Below are 22,970 nucleotides of genomic sequence, written 5' to 3'. Positions count from 1 at the left end.
ATATGAGTTGTTCCAACATCGTCTTAAAGGGGCAGTCACAGTGATAGGCTCTAACTCTTTTAAAGAGACAGGAAGAACGATTGGGCTGAAATTCTTAAAGAGGCAGGTAAGGATCCTGGTTGGCAGGACTGTGCTTGCAGCGATAGAATCTCTTCTGGAGAGGTCTAGATGCCTTGGAAATTTAAGACTTGAGAGGGAGAGTTCGAAAAATGGAGGAACGGACTAATTTTCCCAGCAGGGCTTTAAGTACCAGCTAGGGGCGGGGCTTCTGGATTCTGGTAGCGGGAAACACAAGGGGAGGAGCCTGCAGGTCTGTGGGGTGGAGCCTAGGAAGCGGGACACGCGTGGAACTGGAACTGTGCTGGCTAAGGGGCGGGGCTCGTGGATCAAAGGAGACTCATAAATGCCCTGGAGGATCTGGTCCGGTGCTTGAGAAATATCCCTTATGGCTTTGAGGAAGTTTGAAGGGTCAGAAGTTCTCATCGCCGACCCCTCCCTGCCCCGAGGCGCGTGTAAACAGCGGCACGTGGATGCGAATTTGGGGGACGCGCCCACGCCCCTTCCCACCAAAACTGCACCGCGTGGGGCGGCGGGTGGAGCCGCGGGACAGTGACTAAACAGGGTGACCCGACTGCATTCTTGGCCAGTGTGTCAGCGCCGTTTCCCGTCCCCTTTGTCGAGATTTCGGATCCAACTCCAGACTTGGGGTTCCCCCTTCCTCTGCGGCTTGCCAGAGCAGAAGGAGGGTCAAAGGGAATGGGAAATGTTCTTTCCGCCAGGGATCTCCAAACAGTGACCCGCCAGTGGGCGAGAGAAAGTTAGGGGAGCCGCCCCTACGGGCTCTGAGACTACAATTCCCAGATTATCCCAAGCTGCGAGGCGCCGACGTCGGTCGCGGGTGCTACTGGGGATTGTAGTTCAGCTCCATTGGGCTCTTGCTGGGAAATGCTGTATATCTTCATTCCGCCCCTTTTCACCCACCGCGAGACTGAAGTTCAGAGACCCAAAGGGTTACAATTTAGCCTTAAAGCTGTGAATTGGAGCCTGTGACTTTCCCCCAGCCTCCAATTTTCTACTCCTTTGGTCGCGTCCAAATTTTCACTTGGAAAGGGGAAACTGAGCCTGGAGGGGTGGGGAAGGGCTCAGGAGTTCGTCTTCTGCAGCTACCTGAGGTGGGAGTCTCTACCCTTCTGTGTCTTGCTGGCCGGCTCACCCTTAACTTCTGGACCTTGCTCTTCCTGTCTGTGAAATGGATTTAGAATGAATCCATATGGAAATGTCTGCGTCCTGCCCCCTTAGGACTACAAGTCCCAGGGTGCTCCAGGTGATATCTGCTCCCCCTCCCCTGCGGGGACCCGCCTCCTTTCAGCCGGAGTCACGTCGTCTAACCTGTTCCCAGCGCCTGCCCCGCCCCGTCCTCCGCTCCCAGCAGCTGGAGCTGGAGCCGGAGGAAGACCCCCCGGTGCCAGGATCTGCCCCGGACCGTGAGTTCCACCCTCCAGGGATCCAGCGACCCTGGAGGAACCAGACACCGCGTCCCTGGGGGGAGTGGGAAGGGACTTGGACGCCAGGTCTCAGGGCAGAATTTGGGGTGCGCAGATGCCAGGGTACCTGGAAAAGAGAACTAGGATGTCTGAATAACTGGGTGGAAGGAGAGAGGGTTTGTATGCCTGAGTTCTTCAATAGAGGACTCAGGTTCAAAGGGGTCCAGTGAGACGTTGTAGGTGGGATTCCTGAGTCTCTCGAGCTGCGGGCTCTTGGAAGTCTTCTGAATCCTAGGAAAATATTGGGGTCTCGGATCCCTGATTCTTAGGCAGAAGTGGGAGCTTGGACGAGAGGCTCTGGAATGGGTGGTCACCCCTACCGTCCTCCGGCTGCCTCCTCCGTTGGGCCCCTAGCTCTCTCAGCAGAATTAAGGGTGGGTCGGGCATAGTGGAACCTGGTCTCTGAAATGGAACGGGACAAGGACCCGGGGTCCCTCCGGAGGGTATGGCCCGGCCCTCTTCCCACTTTCCGGCTCTAGGGTGGGGGCAGGGGGTGAGAAAACCGGGGCAGTTCTCCAACCTCCCTTGTGCCGCTGAGCGAACCCCAACATGTCATTAACTGAGGCGTCAGACCTGCCTAACCAGAGCAGGGACGTCCGCCCCAGGGCGCCCCCTGGCGGGGGTGAGGGAGCCTCCCATTGCCACATGGGGATGAGAAACATCTGGGGTTTGTAGAGGTCATTCTAGAGCCTAGGGCGGAATTCCAGAATGCTGGTTTGGTCTGCCACTTAAGCGTTACACAAAGAGGAATTGGTAAACTGAGGCTTAGAGGTGACAGCAGAGTTGGGGGGTCAGGATTTGACCTCTTCCTTCCTCTTGTGGCATCTCTCTGGGGGGCAGGATTCCACCAGAGTGTCTAACTAACCTCCCTCCCAGAGCTCCTTGTCCTGACCCTGAAGTGAGAAATGTCACTTCCACTCCCACTGTATGACCTGAGGTATTGTGAGAGATAAGGGAGGGATAGAGGCTAATTCTGGAGGTGTCTGTCCTTGAGGCAGGGGGAGGGCAGGGGCAGGCAGACACCTCCCTCTCTCTCCCCCCTTTTCTCCACCTCCATGCGTCATGAGGGGGGATTAAACAGGGAGAGGGGTGTTTGCTAATGTCTGGGCTTGAAGGGCATTTGGTGGCAGCCCGAAATGAAGTTAAAAATAATAACTTAACTGCCAAAACAGGGCTCAGGTCATGCCAGGCTCAGCTCTGGCAGGGAGACAGGATGGATCCATTGTCTAGAGAAGTCTCAGGCAACTGCCCAAAAGCTGGACCTGTGAGTTACCAGTAAGGAGGGTTGCGACCCAGGGGAGGACTTCTCCCTACTAGTGGGGAAACTGAGACTGGAGGGCAGACGCTGCCCACACTCTGGGCTCTTGCCAGCTTCTGCCTGGAATCTTCCAAGGTTCTCCCTGTCCCAGTCCCCAAGTTACTGGGCATGATCACTGGGCAGAACTCCGGAATGTACAGGAGGAGTTTAGAACTCTGAGATCCTTGGGTCTGGCAAGCTGAGAGCAGAGGCATTGAAACTTAGGACTTTTAAAATCTCAGAGTTCAGAGGACCCTTTTGAGAGAAAAATTACTCAAGATCTTCAGCCCTCACGTGGCCTGACCTTGTCTTATCTTAATGAACTGCCAAGGCAGGCTGTTGATTTAGAATTCCGGATGTGTGAACTTTATTTCCTGCACACACTCTTCTTAACACTGTAGATCAATCAGGTCACCGGATCCTCACACCTTTTTGAGGTGAAGCTATTAATTCACCCATTATACACATGAGGCAACAGGTACAGAGAAGCTAAGTAGCTAGTGGAGGCAGAGGCTGAGAGGGGAAGTCCCTAGCCCATTCCACAGAGGGGAAAATAAGCCCCAGAGAAGGTGGGGCCTCGTCCAGTGATCGTGTCGGGACAAAGCTGTAGGATGCCCATCTAGGTGTTCCCAGCCTATTCGGGCGTCCTGACTTTGTTCCTACTGGGGACGACTCCTCCAGGAAGCCCGCGGGATCCTTAACCCCAAAGAACCTGGCTGGGGTGCAGAGGAGGCGTGAAGAGGGGAGCCCAGGGGAGGACACCTGGGGGCGGATGGGAGCCCGCGGGAGGGGGAGCTGAAGTTGGAGGGATGCCCGGGCTAGAGGACCTGAGGGCGGAGGGCGGGGGCAGGAGCCTGGGAACAGAGACGCGGCCCGCGCCCCGCCCTCGCGCCCCGCCCTCGCGCCCCGCCCGGCCCCGCTCCCCTGCCCCGGGAGGTGAGCACCTGCCCGGGCCCGCCGCGCATTCCCGAGCTCTGAGCTCAGTGGTGTCCGCCCGCGGGGCTGGGGTCGGGCGGTGACGGTGCGCCCTCTGGCGGTCCCGGCGCCAGCCTCCGGGACAACCCCACACCCATTGCTGGCATTTCCTTCGGATGTCGGCGTGGAATCTGAGAATCATGCAGTCCCCCAAAAGAACCGCTTACTGTCGAATGCTGGCACTGGAGGCCGCATAAAATTGATCGTTTTTATATTTTGACAGACGCAGTGGTTCCTGTGTATCTCTGAGATTCTAAAATCCCCGAGTTTTGATTCCTATAGCCTCTACTTTCTGAGGTCTCAATTCCCAGAACTCTGAATTCCTACTGCTCCTTCAGACCAGATGGATCCTCACAATAGTCCTATGAGGTGAACAGTTATTTATCCCCATTTTACAGATTAGGAAACTGAGGCCTGGCCAAAGTCTGACAGAGATCCTGCTGTACTTGAATAAGGGAGTCTGACTCCTTGCTCCTATTTTTATCTGCCAGAGACTTCGAAGACAGTGTGGTCTCTAAAAAGTGGAATAGGAAAACAATTCTGGGCTAGCCAAATTAGAGAATTCTAGAATGTTCCCAAGTTAGAATCTTGGACTTAGAACTTTCCAACAATTCTCAAGTTGAGGGATTCCGTCTGTGAAGAACTTTAATTACAATCTCAAGTTCCCTATATCTTCGGAATGGACGGCTCTTAGAGATAGAAAGGACTTCTCAGAATCGTTAACCTCCTCCTTCCACTGTGGGGAAACCGAGGCCCCAGGAGTGGAGAGGATCATCGCCCAAGGCCACACACTCCCAGTACACCCAAATGAGCCGCCAGCTCCAACAGGTTCTGTTTCCGTGGTTTCCCAGATGAAGGCTGCAGACAGCATGCCCCAGCCCGCCCTGCTGCCCACATCTTATGGCCAAAGCTAAGAGATGGATGTAGCAAGGAGGTGACAGGGCTGTCAGGCGTGGCGGCTACCATGGGGATGGAGATGGGGCTGGCTTGACCGGTTCCTGGTGGCCTAGGTCCCTCCCACTGGGCCAGTGGCCACAACTGCCCATCCAATCCCGGCCACCTCCCTGTTCCTCCTCCTAACAATGGGTCAGTGTGAGCCAGGCCTCCTCTGGATGGGGACTCTTGAGGAGAAGAAACTGAGCAGTCACTGCCCTCTGGGACTCCTCCAGTCTGGTGGAGAGGACATAGGATTAGCAAGTTAGATCCTGATGTGAAACCCAGCTCTACAGACTTCTTGCAGGGTGAACTTGAACAAATCTCTCTGTGCCTTACTTTCTCATCTGCTAAGGCGCTTTTGACCATGGAATGAGGTATGGAGCACAATGCATTTAGCGCAATTCTTGAAGGCAGTGACCCCTCAATCAGTCGTTCTTGTTTTTATTATATTAAACTCTTAAATAATGGGCATGGAGTCTGGGACGTGTGAAGCGGCACAACTATTACTGAAAAAAAAAAAATACCTCTAGCATTTAGCAGAGTCTTCTGGTCCCTAGGTGGTCCCTAGCACAGTAACTGATAGTTGCAATTTCATTCCATGTTCATTGGCATATGGTAGATAATCAATAGATACTCATAACTGGGCACGGTGGCGCACACTCGTAATCCCAGTGGCTCGGGAGGCTGAGGCAGGAGGATCGTGAGTTCAAAGCCAGCCGCAAGAAAATCGAGGCGCTAAGCAACTCAGTGAGACCCTGTCTCTAAATAAAATACAAAAAAAGGGCTGGAGATGTGGCTCAGTGGTCGAGTGCCCCTGAGTTCAATCCCCTGTATGCCCCCCCCCCCAAAAAAAAAGATGCTCATTGAAGGAATTCATTTTATTAGGACAGAGATAAAGAGATGAACAAGGAACCATGTAAAGAGAGAAAAGTGTCTCTCCCAGAGAAAAGTGTCTGGAGCCTTCTAGAACGGGTTTGGACTTCTAGGTAGTGAATGGACTGGGCTTTGAAGCAGTGGACATTTCCCATCTGGGAAGTGGAAGGGTAAAGCGCATCTGGCGGAGGAAAGAAGAGTAGAGGCGCTGTCGGGCTCCTGCAGGCACAGCGGTCCCTGAGGGCGGGGTCTGAGCCGGCTCCCCCACCACGCAGGCGCCCCGCTCCAGCCGGCACCATGGACAGCGAGGCATTCCAGAGCGCGCGGGACCTTCTGGACCTGAACTTTCAGTGTGAGCTGGGGTCGGGGGCGGGGCTTGCGGGGCGGGACGCTGCCAGGAGGCCGGGTCCTTACCTTCACTCCCGCCCGCCCAGCGCTGGCCATGAAGCACATGGATCTGAAGCAGATGGAGCTGGACACGGCAGCGGCCAAGGTGGACGAACTGACCAAGCAGCTTGAGTTGCTGTGGTCAGACTCGCCAGCTCTTCCTGGCCCGCAGGCTGAAGTCCCCCCTAGGGTGAGCCTGGTTCCTGCCCTGACCCCCCCAAGCCAGCTTCTTTTCTCCCCACACCCCAGGTCGGAGGCTTGGATTTCAGTCAAGGCTGCTCACTATGGTTGTGTAGGTCGTAGGTATTCAAGGACACTTGAAAGAGAGGACCGGTAGAGGTGGATGTCCTACAGGATCCCGGGAAGCAAAGGGGCTTTATCCTAAGTTGTGCAAACAGTGGCAGGCTAGCCTGAGCCCGAAGTCAGGGCTCCTTCCCCAACAGCACATCTGAGCTCACTGTGCCAAAATTTCCACCCTGGTGCCCTCCTCTGGGTTGAACTTTGATGACCTCTTCTGACTTCCCCCATAGACCCCTCTACTAACGTGTCCTTTCACCCCTCAATGCCCTGGCCTCCCACAGCTGTCCCGCTACAGCTCCAGCCCGGTCCCCGAGCCTCTCGGCAGCCGAGGGTCCCCCCGGAAGGCAGCCACGGACAGCGCAGACACCCAGTTCGGACGCTCCGAGAGTGCCCCGGCCCTGCACCCCTACAGCCCGCTGTCCCCTAAGGGCCGTCCATCGTCTCCGCGCACCTCGCTCTATCTGCAGCCGGACGCCTATGGTAGCCTGGATCGCGCGCCCTCACCCCGGCCGCGCGCCTTCGAAGGCGCCGCCAGCCCCCTCGGCCGTGCGCCCTCCCCGCGGCCGGGGTCAGGCACGCTCCGTCAGCAAGGTCCCCCCACGCCCTTCGACTTCCTGGGCCGCGCGGGCTCCCCGCGTGGCAGCCCTTTGGCGGAGGGGCCCCAGGCCTTCTTCCCCGAGCGCGGACCCTCCCCGCGCCCGCCTGTGGCCGCCTACGACACACCGTCGGCCTTCGGGAGTCCCCTGCTGGGCGCGGGCGGCAGCGCCTTCGCCCCGCCTCTGCGCGCGCAAGGTGAGTCAGGGGCCCTGAACTTGCGGGGTGACGGGGGCTGGGGTCCAGCCCGCCATCACATCCTCATGCGCAACCATCCACCCAGACGACCTGACGCTGCGCCGGCGGCCCCCGAAAGCCTGGAACGAGTCTGATCTGGATGTGGCGTACGAGAAGAAATCTACGCAGACCTCCAGCTATGAACGTGAGCGAGCGAGGCTGGGAGCTGGGGGACCCGAGGCGAGGACCCCCCCACCCCTGCTCTAATGATTCCTGCCCTTCAGGCCTGGACGTCTTTGCGCGGCCCGCCTCGCCCGGCCTGCAGCTGCTGCCCTGGAGAGAGAGCAGCCTGGATGGGCTGGGGGCCACCGGCAAGGTGAGGGACCAGTGAGGTCAGTTGAGGGAGTGGGACCAGCCTCCTCCTGGCAGAGCCTGGTCTCCTTGCGCCTCCTTCTTCATCCTGATTTCCACCCCTCCTGAGCCCTAACCCCTCTGGCTTCCTGCCTCCTCTCCCTTGTCCCTTCCCTTTCCCACCCGAGCCTCTGCTCCCTGCCCACGCCCACGTTTCCTCTCTCTATCCCCCAGGACAACCTCACCAGCGCCACCCTGCCCCGCAATTACAAGGTCTCGCCTCTCGCCAACGACAGGCGTTCTGACGTGGGCAGCTACCGCCGCTCGCTGGGCTCCGCAGCGCCGTCAGGCACTTTGCCCCGCAGCTGGCAGCCTGTCAGCCGCATCCCCATGCCGCCCTCCAGCCCCCAGCCCCGCAGGGCCCCTCGCCAGCGCCCCATCCCCCTCAGCATGATATTCAAGTTGCAGAATGCATTCTGGGAGCAGGGGGCCAGCAGGGCCATGCTCCCTGGGTCCCCCATCTTCTCCCGAGCACCCCCACCTAAACTGCCTCCTCAGCCCCAGCCGGCCCCCCAGACCCAACTGCAGCCCCAGCCACAACCCCAGTTGCCCCCCCAGCCCCAGCCCCAACCCCAGCCCCAGCCTCAGCCCCAGCCTCAGCCCCAGCCTCAGCCTCAGCCCCAGCCCCAGCCCCAGCCCCAGTCCCAACCCCAGGCCCCAGCCCACCAGGTCCCTCAACAGACATGGCCACCGGCAAATGAAGGTGAGTCAATAACGGGGCCCCAGAGGGCTGGTTGAAGGGAGGACAACGACAGGGACAGATCAGCTGGGAGAACATCTCCTTCTAGTCACTGTCCCTACAGAGAGTTAGGCCGGATGAACTTGGGAATTGGCACAGGAGCCAGGGATTGTACCATGGTTCAGCTGGGCCCTGGGGCCAGCCTGCCTGCTCCACACTGTGCGACCTCAGGTGTGGCACGTCACCTCTGTGGGCCTCAGTTTCCTTGAGTGTAAAAGCTGAACAATGAAAAACCTATCTTTTTTTAATAAGTTTTTTAAAAATTTTATTTTAGTTATCAATGAACCTTTATTTTTTATTTATTTATATGTGGTGCTGAGAATCGAACCCAGTGCCTCATGCATGCTGAGCCACAACTCCAGCCCCGATAGAACCTATCTTATTGGGAGATGGTATTAAACCATATCCAGTCCTTGAAATAGGGCCAATGCATATCCCACAGTAGCTATCATTTGTTATAATAATTATTTTTGATATGAGATCCATGGAGTTAAGCAGAGAGGATTTCAGCCTCTTTCCACCACTGACTTACTGTGTGACTCAGGATGAGTTACCTAACTTGTCTGAGTATCTGTTTGCCCATCTGTGAAGAGAGATTAATGTCTACTTTATAGGAGTGTGATAGGGATTGTGTCATAATAGTGATTGTTCCACTGGGTGCGGTGGAGCACGCCTAAAATCCCAGGAACTTGGGAGGAGGCTGAGGCAGGAGGATCACAACTCAAGGCCAGCCTCAGCAACTTAATGAGTTGTCAGCACCTTAGCAAGACCCTGTCTCAAAATTAAAATTTATATATATATACTCTTTATATATGGCTGGGGATGTAGCTCAATGGTAAGGTGCACCTGGGTTCAATTCCCAGTACAAAAAGAAAAAAAGTGATCGTTGCTATTTCCACCTGCTTGCTTGCTTTCTTTGGGACCAGGGATTGAACCCAGGGATGCTTAACCACTTAGCCACACCTCCAACCCTTTTTGTTTTTTATTTAGAGACAGGGTCTCACTAAGTTGCTTAGAGCCTTGCTAGGTTGCTAGACTGGCTTTGAACTTGCAGTCATCCTGTCTCGGCCTCCTGAGCCCCTGGGATTACAGAGGTGCACCACCACGCGCAGCTCGCACAGCCAGAGGGCAATAAGACAGAGAGAAGAGATCATTAAATGCTGGGATTCTACTTCTGGCAGAAATTTTCTGCCTGAGATGCTAGGAGAGGAAAGCCTGAAGATCTTGGAAAATCAAGTCTGTCATGGTTGCTAGGAGTAGACTCGAGTCAGCCAGCTGTGTGACTTTGGGTAACTCAGTTATTCTCATTGAGGTTCAGATTTCCTTCTCATAGTATGGAGACGATAGCCTATCTACTTCAGAAAGTAGTGGGGAGAGTTCAGCATGACCAGCATGTAAAATGCCAGGTGCATCCTAAGTGCTCAGTAAATGGGAGGTATGATTGTATATTATTCACAGTCCAGGGAACATGTAGCCCAGAGAGGGCAAGAAACTGCCCTGAGGTCACACAGCAAATAAGGTGGTGATTGCAGGCCCCGGAAGTTGTGGAGAGTCTTGGGGGCCTCCAGAGGACTTGTCCTCTGATTGGTTTCTTGTTCCTGCTAGGCCTCCTCAAACCCCCTGCCGAGACAGAGGCTGAGCCAGAGCTAGAGGGGCTGCTGACACCCGTACTGGAGGCTGGCGATGCAGATGAAGGCACTGTAACTCGGCCCCTCAGCCCCACGAGGCTGCAGCCAGCACTGCCCCCTGAGGCTCAGTCGGTTCCTGAGCTGGAGGAGGTGGCACGGGTGCTGGCAGAGATTCCCCGGCCCCTCAAGCGCAGGGGCTCCATGGAGCAGAGCCCTGCCGTGGCCCTGCCCCCCACTCACAAGAAGCAGTACCAGCAGATCATCAGCCGCCTCTTCCATCGCCATGGAGGGCCAGGGCCTGGGGGGCCTGAGCCAGAGCTGTCCCCCATCACTGAGGGATCTGAGGCCAGGGCCGGGCCCCCTGCTCCTGCCCCACCAGCTCCCATACCACCCCCAGCCCCACCCCAGAGCAGCCCAGCAGAGCAGCCACAGAGCATGGTGAGTAACACAAGGAAGCCGGGTGCGTCTGCTAGCGGCTGGGGCAGCGGCTGCAACAGGAAGCCTGCAGAGCAGGGCGCCTACGCACGAGGCAGCGCTCTTCCAGGCACGCGTCCGGGAGTCTGGGAATCCACTCTCCCCTGCTCTGAAGACGGAGTCTCTGGTCCCTGGGGCCATGTAGTTAAGGGTATTGCTGCAGAGCTGGCCCGAGTCCTGGCTGTGCGCCACTTACCCGCTGTGCATTCTTGGGTGAGACACTTAGCCTCTCTGGGCCTCAGTGTCCTCATTTGTGAATTGTGAGAATAACAGCCACCTCATGAGGTTGCCGTGAAGGTCAGGTGTGTCGAGTGGGTAGAATGGTGCCTGGCGCCAAACCGCTAACTGCCACCATTGTCATGTGCCCAGGGCACGGTCTCCTGCCGATCTTGGTATTGAGTGTGCGCCGTGGCTGGGGCGGTTGTAGTCAGATGGACTGTCCTGAACACCGAGTGTCCACGTGCCTGGGACAGTTTCCAGAGAAGTGGGCGTGAAGCAGACACCCCAGAATGCCCGTTCCCAGCCCCTCCAGGGTAGAGCCAAGGAACACACAGGCTCAGGAACCTGAGATCGAGAGGGAAAGAATGATATCTCGAAATGGGAGAATTGTCCCATCAAAGAATCGCAATGTCCTGGCCACAAAGAACTTGAAAAGACCCAGAATTCAAGAATTAAACTCTTGCCGGGCACGGTGGCACACGCCTGCTATCCCAGTGACTCAGGAGGCTGAGGCAGGAGGATCACGAGTTCAAAGCCAGCCGCAGCAACTTAATGAGGTGCTAAGCAACTCAGCGAGACCCTGTCACTAAATAAAATACAGTAAAGGGCTGGGATGTAGCTCAGTGAAGCACCCCTGGGTTCAATCCCTGGTACCAAAAAAAAAAAAAAAAAAAAAAAGAAACTATCACAACCTCAGGGCAGTAAAATATTGGAATTCTAGAACACAGGAAGTTTAAAAAACAGGATCCTAGGATTATAGTTAATATTGCAGACTCATTGTTAATGATTTTTGAAGTTACCAAAACTGAAAATCAAAAATTCATAATTTGAATTATAAAGTCACAGGTTAGTGCACTACTAGGTTGTAATACAAGAGCTATTTATTTATTTGTTATTGGTTCCAGAGATTGAAATCAGAGGTGCTTTACCACTGAGCCACATCCCCAGCCCTTTTTATTGTTTTATTTGGACATAGGGTCTCACTAAGTTGCTTAGGGCCTCCATAAATTTCTGAGGCTGACCTGGAACTTGTGATCCTCCTGTCTCAGTCTCCTGAGTCACTGGGATTACAGGCAAGTGCCACCATGCTCATTAATATTTAATATTAATCAAATAAAATTAACATTTTAATTAATTAATTAATTTAAAAGTCATTTAAAAATTTTTTTAGTTGTCAATGGGCTTTTATTTTATTTAAAAAAACAGGGGCCAGGGTTGTAGCTCAGTGGTAGAGCATTTACCTAGCACTGTGTGAGGCACTGGGTTCAATTCTCAGCCCACATAAAAATTAAAAAAAAAAATAAAGTTGTCCATCTACAACTACAAAAACATTTTTGAAAAAGAGTAATATTTTCAATTAACACTTTCTATAATAAAATAATATATAAACAACATAGAAAACATGGGAGAAACAGAAATCAATAAGAAGGGCAAAAATCTCAGTACTCAGGACTATGCTAAACATTTTGATTATTTCCTTCAGGCTTTTGCAATGAAATGCTAACAGCAAAATATGAAAGTCCTCAGTCCTAGAATCTCAGGATTGCAAAACCCTGACCCCTCCACAATTTGAAATAGTACAGCTTAGCATTTCTACAATCACAGCATATTGGAAACTTGAAATAACAGGGCATATCTGTAATCCTAGCCACTCAGGAGGCTGAAACAGGAGGATCACAGGTTTGAGGCTAGCTTGGGCAACTTAGCAAGAACCTGTCTCAAAAAAATTTTTAAAGGAGCTGGGGATTGTAGCTCAGTGGTAGAGCTCTTGCCTAGAATGCACCGGGTCCTGGGTTCAATCCCCAGTACTGGAAAAAAGAAAGGAAAGAAAAATAACTGAGCATCAGAAGACTTTGGATTCGGTGCCTCTTAGGATCTCTAAATTCCAGAATCTTGCAATCATTGAAATGCTGGAGACAACCAAGACCAGAATAACTAACACTGCATACACACACACTCCGTGCAAATCAATCGTCTGGTAGGAAAGTTAAAAATAAGAAAGCACAAGGAATAATATGATAAATACTCACATTCCAAACCTCTGGAATTGAGACCTGGTAACATCTTGCCATGCTTGTCATTTTACCTATATGTTTTAATATGGATCTTATTTTGTATATTCATATATATGCGCGTGCACATACATGTGCGTGCACGTGTGTCTGTGTGGATAGGGAATAACCGGCTTCCACAATCATTGCCTTGAAGGTCTAGAATTACTTGGCCCACTCCAAGGCCTCTCAGCCACTCGCAGGTCTCGGGGCTCAAGATCCAAAGTTATGTACTGTCACAGGGACCTGAAGCGTCTGGGAGGACGTGGCACCCCAGCCCCTCTGGACTGGGACTCACCTCCCTCCTGGGTGCGAATCCCAGCCCTCCCCCTGTGTAGATGCGTGATCTGGGTGGCTGCCGCCGGGTTCTTAAACCTGGGGTCCCCCGCGGCCCCGTAATGGGTTTGCAGTGCCAACAATCCCTCCTGGTCTCTGAGGTCCCCACCCTGTCCCGCAGGAGATGCGCTCAGTGCTGCGGAAGGCGGGCTCCCCACGCAAGGCCCGGCGGGCGCGTCTCAACCCGCTCGTGCTGCTGCTGGACGCGGCGCTGACCGGGGAGCTGGAAGTGGTGCAGCAGGCGGTGAAGGAGGTGAGGGGCACTGAGCGGGAGGGCGCGGGTGTGGGGAGGCATCCACTGGACTGAGTCCCTTCGCGGTCCACCAGATGAACGACCCGAGCCAGCCCAACGAGGAGGGCATCACCGCACTGCACAACGCCATCTGCGGCGCCAACTACCCCATCGTGGACTTCCTCATCGCCGCGGGCGCCAACGTCAACTCCCCTGACAGCCACGGCTGGTGAGGCCTAAGCCGCAGGGGGCGGGCGGGGGCGTGGGTGGCCGGCGGGCTGGCGCGGCCCCCTCACGCTTGCCTCCCGTGCCTAGGACACCGCTGCACTGCGCGGCGTCGTGCAACGACACGGCCATCTGCACCGTGCTTGTGCAGCACGGCGCCGCAATCTTCGCCACCACTCTCAGCGACGGCGCCACCGCCATCGAGAAGTGCGACCCCTACCGGGAGGGCTACGCCGACTGCGCCACCTACCTGGCAGGTGCGGGCCTGGCTGGGGCTCAAGGGCTGGCCGCTGCGCAGGCTACGCCCAACGGGGAGAGGAGGACCTGGGTGCCGCACCAGCCCCTTGGCGGGATCTTGGGAGAGAGGGAAGTGGGATGGAGCACCTGCAGGGAGAGGCGTGGCAGTGGGGGGCTGTGCCATTTTTAGGGAGAAGGGGGACCCAGGCAGTGCCATCAGCTGGACACCTGCAGGGAGGGCGTGGCGGTGGAGATAGTGCTGCTCCGCTGCCTTCTCGCCTGGGGTGGGAAGTCGGAGTTTCAGCTGCACCACGTGCCTGGCACAGGGCTGAGCAGGTGGCTCTACCACCTGCCTGAGACACAGCACTACACACCTGGCAGGTGAGAAGCCGTGCTGCTGGGAGACCTAGGGACTGCTCCTCTTGAGGGGGGTCTAGAGGCTGTACCATCTCTGGGGGCCGGGCTGCATCACCTAGTGCCCCTCCCCCAGGGAGGGCGAGTAGCGGGAAACCTCGGGGATTAGCGTGGGGTCTCTTCTGCACACCTGGAAAAGCAACTTCTATCATAGTTTGGCGTGAGGGACCATGGACTCCAGTGATTCAACAGTGTACACCGGGGAATGGGGGACGCTGACCCGCGTCCTGGGTCCTGGAATGTTAGAGGCTGCCAATTCCGGCATCTGACTTTCCCTCTGGCTCCCGTCCCCTGACATGGGCATGCACAACTTGGCTAGTCCCGCTGTGCGGAAAGTGCCAGGTCCCAGGTCAGCCACTATCCCCAGCGGGCGCCACTTGGCGGCGCTTAGCCGGGCTCTCACGGTGGCGATCGTGGCCTTTCAGACGTGGAGCAGAGCATGGGGCTGATGCACAGTGGGGCGGTGTACGCTCTCTGGGACTACAGTGCCGAGTTCGGGGACGAGCTGTCCTTCCGTGAGGGCGAGTCTGTCACCATCCTGCGGAGGGACGGGCCGGAGGAGACCGACTGGTGGTGGGCCACGCTGCATGGCCAGGAGGGCTATGTGCCGCGCAACTACTTCGGGGTGAGGACCTCGTGGCGGCAGTGTGGGGCGGACCTCACAGGAAAAGGGAGGGAGAAGCCCAGCCCAGGGGAATGGGAAGCCGCAGAAGGGTCCCCCCTGGGTGGAGGGAGAAGCAAACCCGCCGTGGTAACGGTGGGGAAGGGAGTCGGGGGAGCAGGTGAGGAAGAGCCTGTCAGGGCTGGTGCTTTGTGAGGCCCTCACCCGTACTGCCATTTGGTTCCTGCTCGATCAGGTGTTTCTGCTGGGCTGGGGGGTGTGGCCTATCTAGCTGGGCAAGGTTCTGGGTTCCATTCCTAACCCTGCAAAAAAAAAAAAAAAAAAAAGTTTTATTATCATCCCCGATTATTTTGATGGGGAGGTTAAAAGAATCCCATCTGATTGGGATGAACCCAACTACTATGTATAACTATAAAGTTTAATTAAAAAGAATGAAAAGGTTTTTAAAAAATCCCACCTTAGTGATGAGGAAAAGGTAAGGAATTGTACATTATAGCTGTGCACTCTGGCACCTGAATGTGACCCCAGCGACTGGCGAGGCCGAGACAGGAGGGTGCCAAGTCTGACACTCCTTGGCAACTTAGTTGGTCCCTCTCTTGATAAATCAATAGGGCGGGGGCTGGGGCTCAGCAGTAGGGTGCCTTAGGAGGGTGCCTTGGAGCAGAACTCTAACTTCTATAAAGTTAGAGAAGATTCTCCCAGGAGTGAGGGGTCCATTATCTTCCTGGGAAAGAATATTCGGGTAGAGCTGGGATTCAGGAGAAGCCCCGGTGGTGGGAGAAACAGGCATCGCCTTCATGGTCGATGAAGAGCCTCAGGATACCCGCTTCCGTCATGGCTGCTGGTGCGAAGGCCTTGTGTGTTGGGGTTCTGGGTTCAGACTTGGGGTTCTGGGTTCTGGGGGGGGGGCCCATGAGGAAGGATGGGGGATGGAGGCAGCCCAGCTCTGTGGGGTGGGTGTTGGGCAGGATGAAGGTTGGGAGCCCCTGATGTCTGCCTGAAGGTCTGCTTCCCTCAGCTCTTCCCCAGGGTGAAGCCTCAGAGGAATAAAGTCTAGCAAGACAGAAGGATGTTCTCCCAGGCGACGAGAGCAAGCTGGCCTGCCCTCGCCCCAGGCCTCCCACTCCACATACTGCCGTGTTTACCGTGCCCCCAGCCCTGCAGGGGTGGCCGTGGGGCCCTGGCCACCAGTTCTCAGCTCTTCCAGAAGCCCGGGGAGGAAAACTTCAGCCTTAAGTCTAGGAATCTGCCTTATCCATGGGAGGTCCGAGGGGCAAGGCTGGGAATCTTGGGGGTAGGAGAGCCTCTGCATTTGCCAAGGCAGATCCCGTCCAAAGTGCCTCCTGCCCCAACTGCCAATCACTCCTCGCTGTCTGCAAGCCAACCCGCCATCCCAGCTGAGCCTGGGATTTGTGACCCCACCAACTGACTTTCCTGGAGTCACCTCCGATCCTGTGTCTCCCAGAAGCCCTGGGGTTCGGGGGGAGGCCTGTTGATTTCTACCAGCATCCTCCCCCCTCTCTCCCCAGTCAAGTGCCTTCACAGAGTGCTGGTTTTATGTTTATAACATAAATGGGGAACTTTTTCTTTATAAATAAAGGTAGTTTGCACAGAAATCGATTCCCTTCTCTTTTGATTCTGTTCTGACTTAATAAATGCTCACTTTGGGCAAACCAGTGTGTTTTTTGTTTGTTTGTTTTGTGACTTTGGGGATGTGGGGCCTCCGCATGTTGGGCAGGTGCTCTACCACTGAGCTATGCCCTCATCCCCTGGCAAAGCAGTCTTAAAGCGGTCACTTTCTAAGGGACTTCCCTGACCAGAGGTGAATCCTTCCTCTTTTCTGTGCTTAACATTCCTCTTTTGTATCTTTTATTTTATAGTATGTATTAGTTAGCTTTTCGCCACTCTAACAAACTACCCAAGGTAAGTTAACTTTATAAAGAAAAGAGATTTACTTAACTCACAGATTTGGAGCCACATCCGCAGCCCTATTTTGTATTTTATTTAGAGACAGAGTCTCACTGAGTTGCTTAGTGCCTCACTTTTGCTGAGACTGGCTTTGAACTCTCAATCTTCCTGCTTCAGCCTCCTGAGTCTCTGGGATTACAGGCTTGCGACACCACACCCAGACATATGCAGAGTCCTAAAGCCCAAACACCATGGCACAGGCTCTGGCACAAGGGCTGCTGGTGCTTGACCAGAGGGTGTGCAGGAAGGAGGTGTGTCTCCTTGGGGTGGGTTATGTCACTAGGGTCCTGTGTTTGATTCCTACCAGTCTCCTGGCTGCAGTTCTTCCACCAGCCCTCGGCCTGACGCTGTGGCCACCCTAAGCTCTACCTGCTCAGCCCTTCATATATCTGAGTGACATAAACCTAGCTTGGAAGGAAGGAAGAAAATCTAGATTTATCACTGGAGAAATTTAGGAAAGATTCTCTGCTTGCTGGGCCTGTTTCTCCATCTTAAATGGATCATGGTAGTATCTTAGGGATCATCATGAGTATTCAGTCATTCATTCCCATTTTTGAGCACCTATTGTTTGCCATTGTCTGAAGCTGGGAACACAGCAGTGAACAAGGAGACTAAGGTCTCTACTGTCAAATTCATACACTGTGGACCTTTGACGATATTAAACAAGGATTACTACTTTCTGTGAGTTGGCTAATGAGTTGTTTTCACAGAGTCCTCAATTTTAGAGAGACATTTTGAAATACTTATGGATGAAATGATACGTGAGATTTGCTTCAAAATAACGGTCTGGGGGGTAAGGGGGTGCGTAGAAGAGGCAAGATGAGCCCAGAGTCAAATACTGCACAGTATGAGTATGTGGGGTTTGTTCTACTCTTCTTTCAACTGTGTGTTTGAAATTATCCTTGACACAGTTATAAAATGTCCCAGCTGACTGGGCACGGTGGCACATGCCTGTAATTTCAGCAGCTCAGGAGGCTAAGGCAGAGGGATCCTGAGCTCAAAGTCAACCTCAGCAAGTTAGCGAGGCCCTAAGCAACTCAGGGAGATCCCGTGACAAAATAAAATACAAAAAAAGGGCTGGGATGTGGCTCAGTGGTTAAGCACCCCTGGGTCCACTCCCCAATACCCCCCAAAAAAAAAAAACAGAAAGAAAGAAAGAAAGAAAAAGTCCGTGGGAGACACACAAAGTAAAAATAAATAAATAAATAGATAAATAGATAAATAAATAAATAAATAAATAAATAAATAAAATGATGAGCAAAATCTACTTCAGATTCAGTGGTGACCACCATGAGAGAAAAACCAAGTCATGGGGAGGTGGTGAAGCCCTTGTGCCAGGTTGGGAGGTGTGTTTCCTGTGGCTGCCGTAGCAAATGTCCCAGACTCTGTGGCTTAAAATCACATATTTATTTTCCCCACGACCTTTGGCACCAGGGGTGCTTAACACTGAGCCACATCCCCAGTCCCCCTTTATTTTATTTAGAGACAGGGTCTTGCTGAGTTGCTGAGGCTGGTTTTGAACTCAAGGTCCTCTTGCCTCAGCCTCCCAAGCCACTGGGATGACAGACAGGCGTGCTCCACTGTGCCCAGCTTTCTGACTCTTTTGAAGGTCGGAAGTCCCAGTTCACTAGCACTGGGCTGAAACCAAGACCTTGGCAGAACCATCTTTCCCAGAGGCTCTTGGGAGAATTCATGCCCTTCCTTTCTGGCGTCCAGAGCCGCATTCTTTGCATTCCTTGGCTCCTGGCCCCTTCCTTCACCTTTGAAAGGAATCTTCCTGTTAGAGTTGGATTTGAGATGATGTTTAGGGGCCAGAGACACTCCAGCATCAGCTCCCTGGCTCCTGATCCCAGGGCTCTGTGTGCCAGGCAAGCCCTCCACACAGAGCTGTCCCCCCACTCCCCAAAGAAAACCGCAATTGCAAAGACCCGGAGCAGGATATTGCCAGTCGGTCATTTCGTTCTAAACCCCCCAGGTGGTAATTCTCTCCCCTGAGCATAAGCGGGGTATAGTGACAAAGTCTAAGAAACAGAACACAGAAGGAGCACTTCTGAGATGAGGTTCTAAAAGTCAACAGTAACTTCCATCTTGCTTCCATATCTCTCTGGCTCTTCTTGACATAGTCAGGAACCTCCAGGAAAAACAGGACCCCTTACGGACAAAGGGATAAACATCTCAGGGGAAATAAGACAGCCAATCGAGCTCTCAGTCTTAAGGGGTTAACAGCCATACTAGAGAATTAGGAGTTCAAAGGTAAGCTGGTCTCCAAGTCTGTGGCAATGAGAAGATGGGAGGCGGAAAATTCAGCTGGGCCTTCTGAGCCTCTGTGGTCAGCAGCAATGAACGCCAGCTCCAGCGGAAGTGGGGTCTGCGCTATTGGAAAAAAATATCACAGACTTTCCCAAATGGCAAAGGCAGTGCCAGATGCTGAGAAACCAAAGCGTATGTGAAACAGTCACCTTTACCTTATCAGCCTAGGAAAACGCACACCTCTAGATGGACACAAGATGGTACTGAGCCAAGGATGGAGGCGTTGGAGCTCTCCTGAAATCCCAGCAGCAGGGGTGGCGGGTGGGGCTGAGGCAGGAGGATCCCAAGTTCAAAGCCAGCCTCAGCAACTTAGTGCGGCCCTAAGCAACTGAGCGAGACCCTGTCTCTAAATAAAAAAAATATTTAAAAAGGGCTGGGGATGTGGCTCAGTGGTTATCACCCCTGGGTTCAATCCCCAGTACCAAAAAGAAAAAAAGATGGTAATGACTGTGACCCCTGATGAAGAAGAGCACAGGCGCAAAAGAAGTCCCGACTCTGCATGTGATGACATCAGGAGACCGAGTTCCTGCCTCCCGTACAGACCTTTAAAGCCCTTCCCTCCTGGTCTTTGCTGGAGTTGGCACAGGCTCAGGGCTGCCTGCCTTCTGGCTCAAGCAGACCTCATTCCTACTATAGTGCTGCCTGAGCTCAAAGTTTCTGAGTCCAGTGTTCATTCCTAAAACTCTGGATCCAAGAACCTGATCTGGTCACATTCTAGCTTTCTGGCTTTGATGAGACAAGCTGCCCTTGAAAACGCCTGCAAGGCAGGGGCCAGGAAGGACCTGAATCCTATAGCAATCCCCTCCAGGGACCGTTTCCCAGCGGACCCTTTCCCAGTGGGGCTTTAAGATGACCGCAGCTGTGTTCAGCTCCAGATCTACAGAAACAGATAATAAGCCAGGCACAGTTCACACTAATAATCCCAGTGACTTGGGAGGCTGAGGCAGGAGGATCGCAAGTTCAAGGCCAGCCTCAGCAACTTAGTAAGACCCTGTCCCAAAATTTAGAAAAAGAATTGGGGATGTAGTGGTAGAGCACCCTTGGGTTCCATCTCCGCTGCCACAAAATAAGCTTTTTTTTTAAAGGCTAGAGAAATAGTTCAGTGGTAGAGCACTTGCCTAGCATGCGTGAGGCTGTGGGTTCCATCCCCAGCACGCACACACACACACACACACAAAGAAATGAGAGAAATGCTGTTGTTTGTAACTGAGATATTTGGGGTAATTTATACAGAAACGGTTAACTACTGCAAGAGGGCCTGTTGCCTGGATGGCAGAACCAGAGGCCCATGTGTGCCTGGAGGAGTGGGGTTGAGGGAAAACAGCAGAAGATGACGTCAGGGAGGTAACAGGGTATTTAGCACAGAGCCTGGGACATGTAACTCCAGCATTCTATTTTATTTAATTTTAAAAATTATTCCTGGTGCTAAGGATTGAACCCAGGGTCTTGTGCATGCTAAGCATAGGCTCTACCTGTGAGCTGCAGTCACAGCCTGGCCCTCAAATATATAATTTACAGAACTGTCACGAGGATTCAATGACATGATCCTTCTTCTCTCCCACCCTAGCCTTGGCCCTGACTGGCTTCTGTTTGTCAGTCTTATTTCCTCCAGTTTATGTGTCACAGGGCACCTTAAGTGACTTATGAGTTCAAAATGCAAACGTGACCATTGCCCTCCACAGCTGAGACCCTACTGTATGCCAGGCATGGCTGTAGGCTCTACAGATCCGGAAGTGAATAAAATGAAGAAAATTTTTGTTCTCTTAGAGTTGACATTCTAAACAAAATAAATAACCATGGCTAGATGGGCTCTGAAGAAGAATGAAGCCAGCAAGGGAAATGTAGAGTGTGTGCGTGGAAGCATGCAAAGGTCTCATTGAGAAGGTGACTCTTATTTTCTCTGGTTGGGGATTGACCCCCAGAGTGCCCTACCACCAAGCTATATCCCCAGTCCTTTTTATTGTGAGACAGGTTCTCGCTAAATTGCTGAGACTGGCCTTGAATTTATGATTCTCCTGCCTCAGCCTCCTGAGTCACTGAGATTATAGGAGTGTGCCACTCTGCTGAGCTGAGAAGGTGACATTTGAGCAAAGACCCAAAGGAGGTGAGTGAGCCGACCATCAGGGGCAAGAGCACTCCAGGCAGAGGTAGCTGGGATGGGTCTGGTGTTCGGCTCCTACAGCAAGGAGGCCGGCCTGGTGGAAATGAGTGAGTTGAGGGAGACAGAAGGAGATCAGAGAGAGATGAGATGGGTTGGCACAAGGGCAATGAGGAGTGGGCTAGTTTGAGAGGGTTCTGAAGGCCGCAGGAAGGAGCTCTGATCTGGACCCGCCTGCCCATCCAGCTGCACTACCTTCTACTCTCCGTCCTAGTCTCTGAGCTCTAGCCACAGTGGCTTCCTTTCAGGGTCTGCTCTCTTCTGGTCTCAGAGCTTTTGAATATGATGGTCTCTTCCTATAACACCCTTCCCACTTCCTTCCTCCACCCCCATGGGCTGGATAGCTCCTTCTCATCCTTTCTGGCTCCACCCAAACCTCAGTTCTTCTAGGAAGACTTTCCTGATGACTCTGGTCAATATACTCCACAGACCATAGCAGGAATCCCGGTAAAGACTTTATGGTTTTCTGAAAATTTCCTTCACAGTATATGCCACACTTACTATCATATATTTTGTTTGTTTGTTTGTTTGTTTTTGGTACCAGGGGTTGAACCCAAGGGTGTGATCCCTAACCCTTTTTATATTTTATTTAGAGACAGGGTCTCACTAAGTTGGTTAGAGATTGGCTTTGAACTTGTGATCCTCCTACCTCGGCCTTTAAGATGCTGGGATTACAGGCATCTGCCACCACACCTGGCTTCATATGCTTCTTGTACATTTAATATTGTTCTTTTTTTTTTTTTTTTTTTTTGGGGTGCTGGGGATCGAACCCAGGGCCTTGTGCTTACAAGGCAAGCACTCTACCATCTGAGCTATCTCCCCAGCCCCTTAATATTGTTCTTTGAGGACAGGAGCCAGAGTAGTCATGGACATGTTCCCGGACAGGATCTGGAACACAGCAGATGCCCCATAATTATTTGTTGAGCAAACAGAAATTAGCACTTATCAAATGCTTAGTGTTTGCTAAGTCCAGCTTTAACTGCTTTATAGGCGTTAATTTAAGCAGCACTTACATTGTAGATCATTTAATTGTTCCTTCTTTCCAGCTATTGAGGTGGAATCCCAGAGAAGTAGTTTGATCAAGGTCACAGTTAACAGTGGAGTCGGGATTTGAACCCAGGTGTTCTGATGCAGAGCCCACACCTTAGACACCAAACCGTGTGCCTTTCCATTATTTCCTGATTAAAAAAGCACAGAGTGGCAAAGAGTGGGCACTGGATAAACAGGAGGAACTATTTCTAAATTACTTATCCCAAGATTAGGACACAGCAAGTAGTTTATAAATGCATGTTTGTCTGATACGGCAAAACCATTGCTAACTTTTGGCCTCGAAAGTGTTCCTAATTTCCCTGTCATTCTCTCCTAGAATCTATTCACTACTCAATCTGAGCAGGTACAGTAAGATCTAATCCACCCCACTCCCATGTTGGGGACTGAACCCAGGGGTACCCTACTAGTAAACTAAGTCCCTAGGCCTTTTTAAGTAATTAATTTAGCTACTTGTATTTTGAGACAGGGTCTCAGTAAAGTTCCCAGGATGGCCTCGAAGTTACGAGCCTCTCGCTTCAATCTCCCGTGTTGCTGGGATTACTGATCTGCGCCCACCGGAAGATCTGAGTAATGGATTGAATCGATTCTCTCGGCTCTCTTCTGTCTATGTTTTGTACCTGGTCCTCGACGATCCACAGCAATGCCTCCGACACCGCCTTTCCCTGAAATCCGCTTTTGCGTCTCTATGCGCATGCGCAATATCCCGATTGGCTCCGTCCCAATGGAGTGACGGGCACGTTCAGCCAATGGTGTACTGACGAAGGTGGAGCAGTTTCTCCAGGACACCCCCCCACGTCCCCGCCCCTCGCTGAA

At 53.0% G+C, this 22,970-nt stretch overlaps 1 protein-coding gene across 6 annotated transcripts; it reads left to right on the top strand.

The window, feature by feature from the left end:
* Positions 1 to 87: 87 nt before the first annotated feature.
* Ppp1r13l (protein phosphatase 1 regulatory subunit 13 like) lies at positions 88 to 16,291 on the top strand. Of its 6 annotated transcripts, none has more exons than XM_047527697.1 (14): positions 1,369 to 1,484; positions 4,040 to 4,185; positions 5,901 to 5,977; positions 6,060 to 6,202; positions 6,594 to 7,104; positions 7,190 to 7,288; positions 7,368 to 7,459; positions 7,669 to 8,197; positions 9,839 to 10,299; positions 13,063 to 13,194; positions 13,269 to 13,402; positions 13,489 to 13,655; positions 14,475 to 14,674; positions 15,690 to 16,291. In XM_047527697.1, exons 2-14 carry the CDS (start codon positions 4,160 to 4,162, stop codon positions 15,726 to 15,728), a joined length of 2,610 nt encoding a protein of 869 aa, XP_047383653.1. In that variant the 5' UTR covers positions 1,369 to 1,484; positions 4,040 to 4,159; the 3' UTR covers positions 15,729 to 16,291. The 6 variants fall into 6 exon arrangements, with proteins under 6 accessions (XP_047383658.1, XP_047383655.1, XP_047383653.1 ...); XM_047527700.1 differs by having other exon boundaries at positions 5,638 to 5,977; XM_047527702.1 differs by lacking the exons at positions 1,369 to 1,484; positions 4,040 to 4,185 and adding an exon at positions 88 to 106.
* The last annotated feature ends 6,679 nt before the right edge of the window (positions 16,292 to 22,970 follow it).

This window comes from Sciurus carolinensis, chromosome 16, assembly GCF_902686445.1.
Source record: "Sciurus carolinensis chromosome 16, mSciCar1.2, whole genome shotgun sequence".
Taxonomy (NCBI): Eukaryota; Metazoa; Chordata; class Mammalia; order Rodentia; family Sciuridae; genus Sciurus; species Sciurus carolinensis.
The sequence above is the reverse complement of the archived record's forward strand: the minus strand, read 5'-3'. Positions and strand labels throughout refer to the sequence as shown.

Excerpts from the sequence above, each read along its gene's own strand:
- Ppp1r13l (XM_047527697.1), top strand. The coding sequence starts at position 4,160 with ATGGATCCTCACAATAGTCCTATGAG. Across the intron at positions 4,186-5,900 it reads CCTCACAATAGTCCTATGAG|GCGCCCCGCTCCAGCCGGCA; the intron begins GTGAACAGTTAT and ends CCCACCACGCAG. Across the intron at positions 6,203-6,593 it reads AGGCTGAAGTCCCCCCTAGG|CTGTCCCGCTACAGCTCCAG; the intron begins GTGAGCCTGGTT and ends GGCCTCCCACAG.